Genomic DNA, 14,608 nt, shown 5'->3' with positions numbered 1-14,608 from the left:
AATGCACCAGAGGGGGTGACGCCGAAGAGGGAAGAAAAGGCCGGTACCTGATTAATGTGAGTGACGTGCTGGGCAGGGCCTGGCACGTGTAGCCCTGGGACAGAGCCACACGCCCTGCGTCCTCTGAGGTGGACGGGGCACCAGAGCAGGGGCCGAGTCACCAGAGAATAGACGTTTGCTTCTTCAGCAAGGTCTGTGTCTAAAAACCACCTCCTTGTTATGGGCTGAATTGTGCCCCCTCAGAATTCCTATGTTGAAGCCCTAACCCCCCGAACCTCAGAAGGTGACTGCATTTGGAGATAAGGCCTTTACAGAGGGAACTAAATAAGGTTAAATGAGGTCAGTGGAGTGGGCCTCTCATCCAACATGACAGGTGACCGTATAAGAAGAGGTGATGTGGACACAGACACACACAGAGGGAGGACCACGTGAAGACACAGTGAGAAGGTAGCACCTAAAGCCAAGCGGAGAAGAAACCAACCCTGCCCTCACCTTGATTTTGGACTTCCAGCCTCCAGAATCATGAGAAAATCAATTCTGTTGTTTAAGCCACTGTCTGTGGTGCTTTTGTTACAGCAGCACGCACGGAGTAAGACACTACCCTTCGGTCTACATCCTAAACCTCAAAACTGATTTGCTTTACTAAACACAAATTTTATGGATTGCTTTTCCTGTTAGTGAAAAGTCACATATTTCATTATTTATGATCATCTGCTTTTATGGTTCTAGGACATTTTCACTGTCAACAATGTAATGAAACCAACTACAGTGATTAAAATTTATTTTACAAAACCAGGTCAAAAAGACAACTGAACACAGTAAATGTGGAGGGTGGACACAGGCAGTAACAGACCCACAGGGGTAACTCGAGTTCCGTTACTTCACAGATTCTTGTGATTTCCTATGGAAACGCAGACATTCAGCTGTAGCTACTTACTGATGCTGATAAAGATAAAGGGCATCTTTGTAAGTGTGGTACCCAGAATTTAAGCAATATTCTAGGTTTGGACTAACTGAAACACAGTACAGTGGGGTTTAATAAGGGACTGATGCAATGGAAGAAATTTTTTAAGAACACTTTACAGTGGTGGTGGGAGGGAGAACGTGAGGGGGAAGAGGTAGTAGGGGAGAAAACTGAACATCACATCCTGTTCCTGTACTCTAATGTCCTTAGATTTCCATCCTGAAATCCTTTGGATACATAAAAGGCCCGTATCAGTAAAGACTAATAGGACACAGGGTAAAAGGCAGGATTACAAAAATAAGGCACGTATTTCTCAGGAAAAGGAATAAAAAAGTGAGAAGGAAGTAATGGACTGAGGTGGTAATTTCATGCCTGAAACAAAATGGAAAGGTACGTGTCATCCATACAAGGGAGTTTTAATTTTTCAATATAAAGGGTAAGAAAAGTACTCACCTTACACTTAACACTACTTTATATTCAAGTCAACACACGAATTTCTCTAAGGAAGAGACATTAATATTCTATGCATCTACACATTATATTAGAATTAAAAGAAAATTTTAGCATGTTCCATTTACTGAATGGTCAAGAGGCCAAAATCCACACCGGGAAAAAAAAAATCTATGACTGTTCTAAAATATCAAAAAAGTAGCTTCTTAAAGTTCTTTTATGGTAGCCCATAATACATTTCCCTTTCACCTTAGCAGAAGATAACCTACTTAAAGTGCAGTCCTACTTATTTTGCAGACCTTCCTATAGCATCTAAAATAGTAACAGAATTACAAGTAAGGTTTTGACAAAATGTCCACTCATTCATGTAATTAATCTGAATTAGAATAACGACATACCATTCAAATAGTACCAAAACATAACGGTTATAAATACCCAAGATCTACGTAGCTATGAAACTAGATATAGCAGGGTTTGGAGGAAAAAAAAAAATCCAGTGCAGACAAAAGGACATTGCGTCTAATTAATTCCTGAATGTCAATCTCTCACTAAGAACTAGGATTCTATAAGAGGCGCATGGTAAATACCTCGACTGCACAAAGACATGTAGAGGATATGGCCTCTTTGCCCCCATAAAGTTTATCAATAAGCATGGAAGAAAGGAAGGTAATTTGAAAAAGGCAGTAGGCAAGGATATAAGAAGGAGCCTTCTAAAATGGAAGTGCTTAAGAAACCTAATTCCTCCCAATTTTAAGGACAGTAATGCAAGTTAGGCAAGGAGGCCTTGCTTGGTAAAGGTAAGCTTATTCCCCGGTGCCAGGGCCGGGCCGCAGTGCTGGGAACAGTGCCGGGCTACACCTACTGTCCATAGTGACCTGGGACCAGGGAGCAGGGTAGGGCCACCAGCAGTTGCTGACTGATGACACACGGACTCTGCCACGTCCAGTTTATTCCTGTAAGTGACCCAACCCCCCTGAACAGCGCAGCTCCTCAGCGATTCAAGAGCGAGCAAATGTGCACTTGCTGTTGGCATCTCTAAGGGTCCTCAGGGCCACCGTGACCGTGGGAAGGGCTGTCTCTCAAGAGGAGGAGTGAGAAGGGGGTGGGAAGGAGGGACCAGAGGGGAAAAGAGGGGAAAAGAGAGAAAGAGGGGGGAGGAGGAGGGGAGGGAGAGGACGGAGACAGAAGGAAGGAGCGCGGAGGGCAGCAGGGCCGGGGAGGCCCACGTGCAGCATCGCCCCCCAGAGGTCGCTGGGCCCATGGGTCTGAGCGGGGACCTGCTCCTGTTGCTCAAAAACTGAGCAAGGCCGAGTCTCGGCAACCACAGCACCAAAACCCGAGGGCCCTGCGCCTGGCGGAGCTGACCTCTGTGTGGTAAGTACAAAATCAAGGAGAAAAATCTACCCAACCTCGTTGTAAGGCGATTCTTCTGTGAAGATTAGTTATTCAACTTTCCCTGAGCTGAAGCTGTACTAGGCAGACCCTCCAAGAAGTACATATGCCATCGTCATATTTTCATATGCTAATAAATATCCTCTGCCCTTTCCCACAAAAGTAGATCCAAATAAGCATTAAACATTCTTGTACAATCTCTTCATAGATTCACCTGAACCTACTTGAACTACCTGTCCCCCAAAACACACACCGCTATACTTGGCCTTTGTTTGGTTTAAGTATCTCCTTTCACCCCTAAGCCACTGAGTGTAACTAAAAGATTCAAGCATAACTGATGTCAGAACAGATGGCTATAAACAGGCAATAAGTACTAATATTTATTATCCACACTTTCATTCTGGACTTCTTTTCGGCAGACATAACATTGTTTTTGTTCACCCCCCTCTAGCTCCCTGCCTAAAATTGTGTTCTTCCCTTCTTTCCCTGAAAACCAGGAGTTTAAATGATGTTTTTCACTAGCGTTCCATTATGTGAATGGTGAGTATTTTTATGCCAGTGCCAACAATTAAGACTACTCTGCTCAAAAAAAAAAAGGAACTATAGCTTGATATATTTCAGAATAAATGCAAAAATGCTTATTATTTTTTCTTAAATAACTTTTTTCCTTGGGGGAAAAAAAAAAAAAAAAAAAAAAGAAAAGCCACTGAAAAGAATACTCCTAAGCATCCCTAAAGAGTCTCAAGCCCCTTCGGGCTGGTCCATCTCTGATCTTACTCAGGTCTCTGTCACCACCCAGTGGACACCACGCGCAACTACAAGTCTCACAGACTGCCTCCGAAGACACGAGCAGCTTTCTGCGCCCAAGGAGAGACACGTAATTACAGGAAAGTGCTCTCAATGCTCTTCCCTGTGAGCAACCTTCTACTTTTAAATTTCAACAACAGAATATATGCACTCTGACTGTTCTAACGGTTTTCAGTGAGAAATGGTGGGGGCCACTGTCAGGAAAATTCTTCTGGGACAGAATCATCTTATTCCTTTTTCCAGATTAAACATTAAGTCCATTTGAGGTTTCAAATATTGTCACAAAATTACTGATTTCAAATTTATATCTGAAAAATCGAGCAGTTTCATTTCTGTTTAATGTACTATCAGCCAGAATAATATACAATTCAAACACTATTACAGCTTTCAACAAGGTGATCAAAAGAAACACAGTATGCTTTCAAAATTATAACTATGATAGTTTTTAAAAATCCAAAAAAATTATTGTAGTTAGGCTCATAGGCTGGACTTTCTCTCTAGCAGATTAAACTTGAAAGATAAGGGAAGCTGAAAGGACACAATTATTTAACACATTTATTTTTATAAACCTATTCTAATGCCACATAAATTCAATAGATCTTTGTGAAATAACTTAATTTTTAAAACCTGTACTGTGTGTTTCCTAGGGTTTCAAATCACAAACACAGTACAAACTGCTGTGCATGTGTAACATCAGTTTCCACTATACAAACAAATAGAAGTGAAAACGCACTCAAACCCTCAAAAAGTGAGACAGGACACATAACTAAACTGACTTGTCGGTGTGTGCAATCGAGATACAGGAAGGTTCCATCACCTCCAAAAACTGCCTCCCGCTAACCTTTTGTAGACGATAGGTTTTTATATCCTAAAAAATACATTATAGCTTCATTTGTTCATTAAAAAATATCGATTGAATGCCTACTCTATGCCAGGCACTGCCCTAGGTGCTGGCGACACGAAGACACGGTCACGGTCCTCCAGGAACTTACTGTCTAGTGCAGACATCAAACTAACTGACACGGACGGGGGTGACGCCCGCCCAGCGAGTGTGGGGACAGAGGCACACACGGGGCACGGTTCCAGCACAAAATACCGGTGACCAAACTCTGCGGCTTTGGGGAGGCGGGGGACTGGCCGAGTCTTCAGGAAGGAGACAAGGCTTAAGCCAAGCCGTGTGCACTCAGCAGGGTGGACCGGGTCAGAGGCCCCGGTGGTGCGAAGCCCCCTCACCACGTTCCCCCTTAACCGCCAGCATGAGCAGAGCAACATCAGCCAGTGTTCCCGCTGTTATTTACCCAGCCCTCTCCTTTTATCCCCACCCTGCTCTCCATCCCCTTTCTACCGTTTCCTAGTAAAAGATCTTACAAACGACTGCTACCAGGTTTCCTCATGGGTAAAATGAGGACGAGTACTTTTTCTTAGAGTTATTTTAAGGATTAAATGAGACAGTGCCTGTGGTATGTGGCAGAGAGCAAGCATGCAATACATACTAGCTGCTAGTTAGATGCTAAACCATCCCATTCCATTACACAGGTCTTGACATTTTATTCTCATGTTTAAATAGTTCTATTCTATACATATATTTTTTTTCTTTTTGTGTCTTTTACTAAAACTTGTCTTAAACTCTTTTTAAAAGTAGGCAAGACATTTAAAAATAAATGTTGAAATAGCAAGAATATAGTTAGTAACTGCTGTTCCAAACGCATTCCCTGCCACAGGAAAGAATTAGTAGAAAAGGGACATCATTACACTGCACGAGAGAGGGGTGACCTATGGGAGCAGAGGTGATGGTCTCACAGGGCCCAGGCCCACACTCCATTATTGCTGTGACAGCTTGTTTTCTAGTGAATCCTGAAGACCCAGAACAAACCTCGGAGAACACGGATTAGACCCCTTGCAATTAAATAACTAAAAGCAGAGCATCTTGGTTTTTAGCAAAGGTGTGTTCTTAAAACTTCTTTCTACTGTGCTCCCTCCACATATTCTTTTTTTCTCTTCCACTCACCCGGTACCACCCTCCATCCATCTTCCCCCATTTATCCTGTTTCTAGCTCTATTATGACCCTATTCACACTCTATTATTATTGTGTAAATTCTGTCTCTCCTCTGTGCACCCTGAGAGCAAGAAGCACGTCTTTCTTTTCAGTTAAATCCCCAACAGAGCACCTAGCAGAAAACCTACCAGGTGGTACTGGAAGATGTTTTGAAATAAGTGAATAAAATATATTATTTATACAGCAACATACTGCCAAGAGCCCTGGATCAGCAGTCAGGAAACTCGGACTCTAGTGGCAGCAGTAATGCTGTGTCTGCAGGTTCTGCAGCTTCAGAGTTAGCATTTTAGTATCAGTTTCCTCTTCTAGAAAATGGGACTTTTACTTGCTCTGTTTACTGCGTATGGTTCCACAAAATGAGAGGATGAAGGTAAAAAGCGCTTATTGTTATGGTAGCTTAAAGCACCATGGTCACTTCTGCTGAAATAACATTCTTTGTATATCAAACTTCCTAAATTTAAGTAGGGACTCTATTAGGAGAGGCAGATTTAATTAATATGTTTATTTAATTTTTCTTAAAATCGAAGATTTTAAGAAATCTGATTTGCATGATGTCATCACAAGTATGCTGCTGTTTTCAAACAGAAATGGCCCATGTTAACTGCACCGTGTCTTCCAATCTTAATTGTAAGTTACACATAAAGAGTCTGGCTATTTCCTTACCAGGTTCTGGAAGGTCTAACTTTGCCCGCTTTAGTTCTACCATAGAAATCTGGAGCTGCTCTATCACAAAGTCGTCTTCGAAGAAAAAATCCTTTGCCAAGGTCTCCTGAAGAAAGTCCACAAGTTCTTCCATAGACAATTTCATAAGATGTTCTGAGAAAGGATGAAAAAGGTAAACAACAGCTACTTTATGTTGAGAATATAACGTATTCTATTCTGATGTATGTTTTTAAAAGGGCACAGCATACAATTTATACATGGCCTTGTGAATTTCACCGAAACTGAGTAAGACGAACATCTTTTCTGATATTAAAGCAGTCACAGAGAAAAGCAGGTATCCCTGGGGGCTTGGGGAGAGGCGAATGCTGCTAAATACCTTCTCGTTGGTGTAAGAATAACCGGACCTGGGTATTAATATTCCCCCAGAGCCACCCAGGATGACATGTGCGCTTTCTGTTTCACTGATACGGAGCTCCAACTGCTATAGGCACATCCACTTCTAGGTCTGTATTTTAGCTGTCTCAGAGTTTCTCAAAAATCTGGATTATTAATTTTATTTGTATTTCTACTTATGAAAAAATTCAAATTACAGATACAAAGCAGAAAGTAAAAATCAGCTAAGATCCACTAGCCCATGACCTACAAGCAGATGTGTGTACACGTGTATCAATTTACAAAAATAAATGATACTCTCCATGTTATTCACCTCCTTGTTTTTCCCCCACTCGATGGCGTACGTCACTGATACCCCTCACTTCCACAAACTTGATTTTATACCACCATCATTAACTATATAAGAGTCCATTGTATTGTACGCTCTATACTTTACTTAATTGGTCTTCTAATATTGGGCATTTAGGTTGCTTCTAATTTTTTTTTACTGTTTAAAATCACTGTGTGATTTTTTTTTTTTTTTTTTTTTTTTTTTTTTTAGTAACAATGTCTCTAAATATTGGTAAGGCCATCAGGGAAAAAAACAAGAAAAAAAATCTTACGAGCTTCAGCTAACTATTGGTCCAGACAGTTTTTGAAGGTTTATATGGTGAAGGAACTTCATGTAAGTCCTTGAGCTGTGTCTTCCTAACGAGAAAAAATACACAGCAGTAGACAAAGGTTTTCCACAGCTTATTTAATCTAATGACATGGTAGGATATAAACTAACTGTTATGCTTAAAAGTTTATTTACAAAAGGTAGAGAAACTTTTTACTTGTCAAAATTAAGTAAGAGTCTGAAGTAAAACATAACTTAAGAGGAGGAAGAGAGCTACAGGGAAATATAACATCATGTTTTTACTTTCTCACTGCTTAGGGAACATTAAACTAATAATGTTTAAACTAACTAAGGTAAACGAAACTAATGATGTTTAGTGTACTAAGAGTATACTTTTGCTCTACATTTTTGTCAGTTCATAATCCAGAAAGAGAGAAAAGAAGTAAAGGAGGTGAGAGGAGAGACTGATTGATTTCCTGTGGTTATGACAGACCCCGAGTCTTGGGAGATATTCATTGCCAAATCGTTTCATCTTGGTGCTGTGGTTTGCATGCTGGGGAGGGAGGGAAATGGACCACAACACTTCTAAATCCTCTTCTTTCAGAGTAAACTATACAGTCGTTGATTTTAAAGTTTCATTCCAACCTAGAATTTGGATAATCTGGTGCTCCTGAAGGCCACGGTTTTCAAGTAAGCAATCAAGCAATCTCATATCAAAGTACCTAACACATTCTTAGAACAAAGCCAAGCACAGCAGGGAGAAAAACTGTAACATGAAAACTATAACTAAAACTAAACATGACCCCAAGCACTCAATTAGCTTACAAGTTATGGGGGCAACTGAAGAGATGATCATTCAAGAGCAAGAGAAGATGCAGAGTATACAACCAATGTGAACCTAGGCTGTGCCCTAGGCTGGAAGTGTTGTGTGAGGTTCCAAAGCTTCCAGTGACTCTCTTCCCTGCATTGTTACAAGAGTCTCCAAAGTTTTAAGGTTGGGTTGAGACTTTAAGACGAATAAGGTTCTTTATATTCATAAAGAGAAACTCTCATTCCTTGACTTAAGGAATTCCTTGACTTAAGGCACAGCATATCAAATTTACAGAGCCCTTGAAATATTGCAACTGAAGGCTTTTAAAAGCCTTGTGTTACATTTGGGCAACTGTGGACATGGTTCAGAGGCCACAAAGCAGCAAAACAGGGAGATGAGCTGGAGGTTCCCCATCTCTGGTCTACGGCGTGGGGCTGGATGCTTTTTTCCTGGGTGAAGGGCACAGTAAAGGAAAATGTCCTCACTAGCCCTTTTAACTAAGGGGCCTGGCTTCTTTGGTCTCTCCCTTTTCCTACTACAAACCTGAGATTCAGACCAATGAAAAGAAATAAGGGATCCCCCGTGGAAACAAATAACTAACAGGAATATTATTATTAGTGAAACATAATACACTGCATTCTACTGAACTGTGAAGATGAAAATGAAATAGAGAAAAGAATCAAAGACCTTTTCCAATGTAGTAAGCTTCTGGTCATGAGGAAGAACCAATGAAAGTAAAGTGCCAACTGAAGATAATTTCACTGATTTCCAAGAATTTTTTAAACTCATTACTGAAAGAAAATGAATTTCAATTTGGGTGGGTAATGAGAAATCAAAGTTAAAACAAGGCTAGATTTTTGTGAAATCTTTATAATTAAACATTTTCTTACTTCTGTGTAATTTTAAGATTGTGTAAGACATGGCAGTAAGAATTCGTTCTCCTTCAAAGATATAGATGTCCCATATTCTGAGGTTTAGTGTAAAGGGAGTCTACAATTAAAACAAAACAGAAATAAGATTAACAGTTTGCCCTTGGCTGGTATTTGTAATTTTATGATTGGGCTTTGTAAATAAATACTCACCCGATCAAGGAAACATTGAAAAAACCATTTCATTGTGTAAAAACTTGTGTAGATTTCTTGAGAATCCTGGAAAAAACAAAGACTTCACAACTTCTGGATTGCAGCACACAAAATATGACAATATAATACTAAAAGTTAGGCAGGTTTTTGGAGGTAGCTGTCACAGCTAAACAAAACCATTCATTACAAATCTCTTTCGTGCTGGAGTAGTTCCACTTCTTCTCTTCTGACTCCCTCTTGTCCCTCAATTTTACTTTTGAAAATCACCCTGAGAATAAACCCTTCATAAGATAGGATTGTAATACAACACTTTGCTTCTCTTTAATATATTTAAAGGGATGTATCCTTCCTTTACTAAATTACTGTGTTTTACAGGACAGCATGTATATGGTTCACTGAGGATGAGTTTGTATGACTCTTAAAATATTTTAGTGTGATTAAAAAACCTCCCAAATCACTGAGAAATCACACATCCTTAAAAACTATATTGTTCGTATATATCAGCTTCAAAGTTTGATTTTATGAGTTAGGGCTGTGATAGTTCATCCGTACTAAATTTCACAAATCTAACGTCCTTTGAACAACTGGGAATTACAACTGCTCAGTAAATGACATGGACAAGACTATAAATCAATAGGGTAATTGGGACCAACAGCTGCACTCAAGTCTTCTAGCTTTATTCTTGGTGTAGGTGGGTGTAAGTCAATGTCACATCTACCTACCAAGTGCTGCTTAAGCTTGGACAAAAATTTATTCAGTATTTTTTCATGATGTTCTTGAAACCTCAAGAGTTTGGGAAAACCATGGACAAAAAATCCTAGAATATAAACATAAAAACAATACTTCATAAACAATACCAACAGAAATCTCTATTTTAAAGTGCAACATACTTCTTTCATCTTTTAACTGTCAACAACAACAAGAACAACAGATCCAGTAATCACCCAAATATTTTTCCTCCCCTCCAAGGAAACAATTGTGTATAAGCTTTGGTTAATGAAACTTACAGTCTAGTATGTGTTTGCTAAGAATCTTCTATATCCTTGTAAAAGTATAAAAGAGGACAGAATATTTCTGAATTAAAAGGGAAACTAAGAAAAAATGGAAACTGAAGCCATTGATCAAAATTATCTGTTCTCTTGAAGTACTGGGTCATGTCTTATATGTACACATTTTTATAAGTTATTCTACTCTTGATTACTTATTTTGTTTTACCATTAATACATTACATAACAAACATTTTATTACCCTTTTCAGGCTTACTCCAGTACCATGCCAAGGTTATTATCACTTTCAAATCCTTTCTATAAGTGATACTTAACATCAGCTAAAACATACGGGCACTATATGATCGATGTCAATATATTCTATCCCAACTGATTATACAATATAATCTATAAGATTTCTAGGAAGTAACTGTAAATGGGAAGTTAGTATTAATTTTGTGTATTTAAGTCATGGAACTTTACATCTATTTTCATTCAAAAATTTCCTTTCAGATATTCTATATAATCTGTTAAAAAGGATGCATACACAATGAATTTATGATTTATCCACATTAGCGTTTTCCAACCTGGGTTCTACTTAACTTCGAAAGATGTTACTAAATGTTCTATGTTTTTAAAAGAATCCAGGAGAAATACTGTGTGTTATATATACCCTTCTTGCCTATGTTCACGAGGCGTATGAACTTCTGAATGTTTCTAAGCTGCTTTATAGACTAAAGAAACCTGGTTTTCTTCGTTTAGCTCATCTCCCAGCCTTATTGGCTCTCGGAGTCCATTTTTCCGCACGGCACGCCTGTTTCCAAAAAGTGAAACTACGTCCCTCCAGGAACCCAAGGAACACACTGCTGGGAAACACAGCTTTATAATCTTCAGGGAAGGGCTACTTCTTAGCTAATTCTCCGCTTTCTAAGGTGCGTGTAGAACTTCCCAGACAGCAACTTCCTCCCTTAGTAACACTGTCCAGTGAAGTGAGTAGATAAAAAAATCCATGTTTCTCTTTCTGTGCCACTTTCATGGTCAATTTGATAGGAATGGGAGTTGGAAGAATTTCAAGAAAAAGTCTGATTCTGAAAAAGGCAATCCCTTCAGTAATATACAAGTGCTCAAGGGTGCTAAGATACCCAACTCTGCTTCACTTTTCAGTGGTGTCCCAGACTTGATATTTTAAATCTCATTTTCTTCAGCCCTCTCTTTATTCTACACATTTGTAAGTGATACCACTTTCATATAGGAAATGCAAAATACTGAGGTAACCTTCAGTTATATAATTTCACAGGCAGACCTTGAAACAAATATCTCTTAAGTACAAACTTACCCATAATAATGACCTAAACTGCTCTGGTAATGTAAATGTTAGGATGGTAAAATTCATACTGCTTTATAGATTAGACTAGTGACAATAATTACGGAAAGCAAGCTATCAGGTTTAAAAGAATGAATTTTCTAAAATTGGGCGGTATTTCACATAACTACATACTACTTAAACTGTAACATTCCATTGTACTTCAAGATATATCAGCAACACCATCTCAGGGTAAAGCAAAATGAAGACTGATAAGGAAGAGTTATTCTTCTTCAAGATGCCTTTTGAAATGATACTGTCTATTGGATGGCAGCTCAATATAATGTGTCTTACTACTGGAGTCTCTTTATGGGATGCAAAGTGACCAGAAACAGTTATCATGCAGATAGTATTTATTTTTTAAAAAGATTCACAGGGAACACTGAGGGAGAAAGACAGACAGACAGACACACAGACACACAGACACACACACACACACACACAATGCCCCCACAATAACCACATGGTAAGAATGTGAGATTTAATAAACTATAGACTATGGAAGGTCATACTTTTGAAAATTTAAAATATTACTTTAAAATGTGGCAGGTTCCCTACCACATAAAGCTTTTTTTTTTTTTTTTTTTGCGGTACGCGGGCCTCTCACTGTTGTGGCCTCTCCCATTGCAGAGCACAGGCTCCGGACGCGCAGGCTCAGCGGTCATGGCTCACGGGCCCAGACACTCCGCGACATGTGGGATCTTCCCGGACCGGGGCACGAACCCGTATCCCCCGCATCGGCAGGCGGACTCTCAACCACTGCGCCACCAGGGAAGCCCCCACATAAAGCTTTAACATTCACAAACAGAACTAAGATGGTCCATTCTCAGAGTGATTAGTGTTAAAATTGTTTTTAATCTGGTATTATCACACGCAGTGGCACTGGGAAAATAATTTTGCATTATATGGACAAATGCCACTTTTATTTCCAAGAGAAGCTGCAATCCAAACTCTCCCAAGTAAAGTTTACTGCATATGCTTGGCAAATATAACGAAAACGTTATGAAAAACCTCCTAACTTGAAAACCAAAAAATTATGCAAGTTTTGAAATATTAAATAATAAAGTGCCCAGAATACGTTATCAGCCTTTTTACTGTAAAATGGAGTCAATTTTAAGGCTGAAAGAACTGAAACACACACATGAAATACAAAACTACTTAATTACTGTGTACCTTTCCTTTCAACACCTAAGTGTCATTTCTCAATTAATATTCTTTGACAAAGAAGTATACATCACAATATCCAGTCAATAGTAAGACATTTCACTGAATGCATGACTGTCTAAAAGTTTTGATCAAAAGCTCTCAATAATTCAGTTTTTCCTAAATTCTTCTAAACCTAAATTAGTTTCTCTTGACTGGGCCAAGTAAGGAAAGAGTTTTAAAATGTCAGCAGTATACTTTGTAGTAAACACAAAGGAATATAAATGTAAAGAGAAAAGTTCAACAGAGAAGAACTAAGTAAGAAACTAGTAACAAACACTAGTGAATTAAAGAAGCCCCTGAACATTTTTTTGTACTTGACCCTACCAAGCATCATCCAAAGTACGACTTTGTTTGAATTTGCCTTTTTCTCCCTCCCTTGTTTGTTGCTGATGATCAACCATGGGGTTTTCTTACCATGCATGGCATGTTTTGGGCCCGAGAACAGTTTGACCAGGGCCCAGAAGGCATCTTCTTCATTCATATACATGAGGAGTAAAGCTGTGATCTGGCTCATCCCCTGACAGTACCCAACTTCCTGAAGAGAAAATGAGAACAGAGAAACTGGGGGTTTTCAGATCGAATTACATGTACATGCACATATAAAAAACTGATGCAGAAAACAATCAGAAAATGCCTAAACACATTATTTAATGGCAATTCTATAGAGAAATATTACAATCTCAACAGCACTGAGCCACATACTATCAAAGAATGCACCTGGTATTGGAGAAAAAATGAAGAAGTACGGGCAAGTTTAACCTACACGGATTTTACTGAGCCCTGTTCAGTACCATTACACCTTCTGTAAAGGCTGTTTATTTTTCTGTTTTATGTGCGACTCTCAGCTCAATAGTCCTCTTCTTTGCTCAGATGCTGGCAAATTTCTCTCCTCATATAGTTCCCAAATTTGCTGTCTTTTCTCCTCCAGACTTCCGGACCCTTATACAGACACATTGTGGGGTACCTATCCAGCCTATGCTCCTTCCCTGAGAACTGCCCACTCTCCCCATGATCCCTGCTTATAACATGGCCTTAGAGATTCATGTCTGTGCCATGTGAACCAAAGCTGATGGAGCAGAGGACACCTGGTCCCAGGGAACCATTAATTGGCTGCAAGACTAATATACTAATTTCTCTAAGAAAATTGAATAAAGCCACAGAGACTGCAATCCGATGGTGGTATGTACTTGAACAGAATGGTCATGCTGAGTCCATGGGTGCAATATTAGCCTTGGAAAAACAGATAAGCAGACAAAGAAAGCAATCTGGAGACAGAAACAGTGGAACGAACAGTTCCCAGAGACAATCAGTTACCACACGGCCACAGAGGGGAAGAGAGAGAAAGTGAAGCTCTTCTCACTGGAGGCTTCTCACTCTCCAGCTCCAACCCCCCTGAGCTTCATTTCTATGAGAAGTCCCTTTAATCAATCCCTTTTAAACTTGCCCTTGTTTGAGTGAATTTCTGTCCCTTGTAACTTAAAGGTTTTGACTATAAGAGAAATGATACACCTCAAGGTTCAAGGTGTCCTTCCTGGAATCTAGTCAACAAGCATTTATTTGGCATCTACACTGGTTTCGACACTAGTTGATCTTTCCTCCCAAATCTCTCTCCCCCCAGAGTAATCAATGCCTTAAGAATAACATGTTCTAATACCTAAAAGCTTAGTTTGGCCTACTCCGGGAGACAGCAAGTAGGTACATATGGTCTCCTACCTGGACCTCACTGAATAAATGAAATGTGATCCTGAAAGGCAACCTCCCGGGGCAATGAGGAGCTACCAAGAGTCAGGCAGAAGTTAACCTAGCTACCGCTTCCTGTCCTTCTAGCGCTGCTCA

At 39.6% G+C, this 14,608-nt stretch overlaps 1 protein-coding gene across 11 annotated transcripts in view; it reads right to left on the bottom strand.

The window, feature by feature from the left end:
* Positions 1–14,608, bottom strand: part of USP6NL (USP6 N-terminal like) — a 217,589-nt gene that overhangs the window by 30,357 nt on the left and 172,624 nt on the right. For all 11 annotated transcript variants that reach the window (XR_008618512.1, XR_008618511.1, XR_008618513.1 and 8 more), the window contains 5 exons: positions 13,187–13,307; positions 9,940–10,034; positions 9,218–9,283; positions 9,026–9,125; positions 6,334–6,486 (listed from right to left, as the gene is read on the bottom strand). Coding sequence is in view for 8 of the 11 variants with exons in the window: in XM_055087833.1 (XP_054943808.1) it covers positions 6,334–6,486; positions 9,026–9,125; positions 9,218–9,283; positions 9,940–10,034; positions 13,187–13,307 (535 nt within the window). In the remaining 3 variants the exon portion in view is untranslated. The remainder of the gene's footprint in view (positions 1–6,333; positions 6,487–9,025; positions 9,126–9,217; positions 9,284–9,939; positions 10,035–13,186; positions 13,308–14,608) is intronic.

This window comes from Physeter macrocephalus, chromosome 11, assembly GCF_002837175.3.
Source record: "Physeter macrocephalus isolate SW-GA chromosome 11, ASM283717v5, whole genome shotgun sequence".
Taxonomy (NCBI): domain Eukaryota; kingdom Metazoa; phylum Chordata; class Mammalia; order Artiodactyla; family Physeteridae; genus Physeter; species Physeter macrocephalus.
Note: the sequence above shows the minus strand (reverse complement) of the source record. Positions and strands in the feature narration are given on the sequence as shown.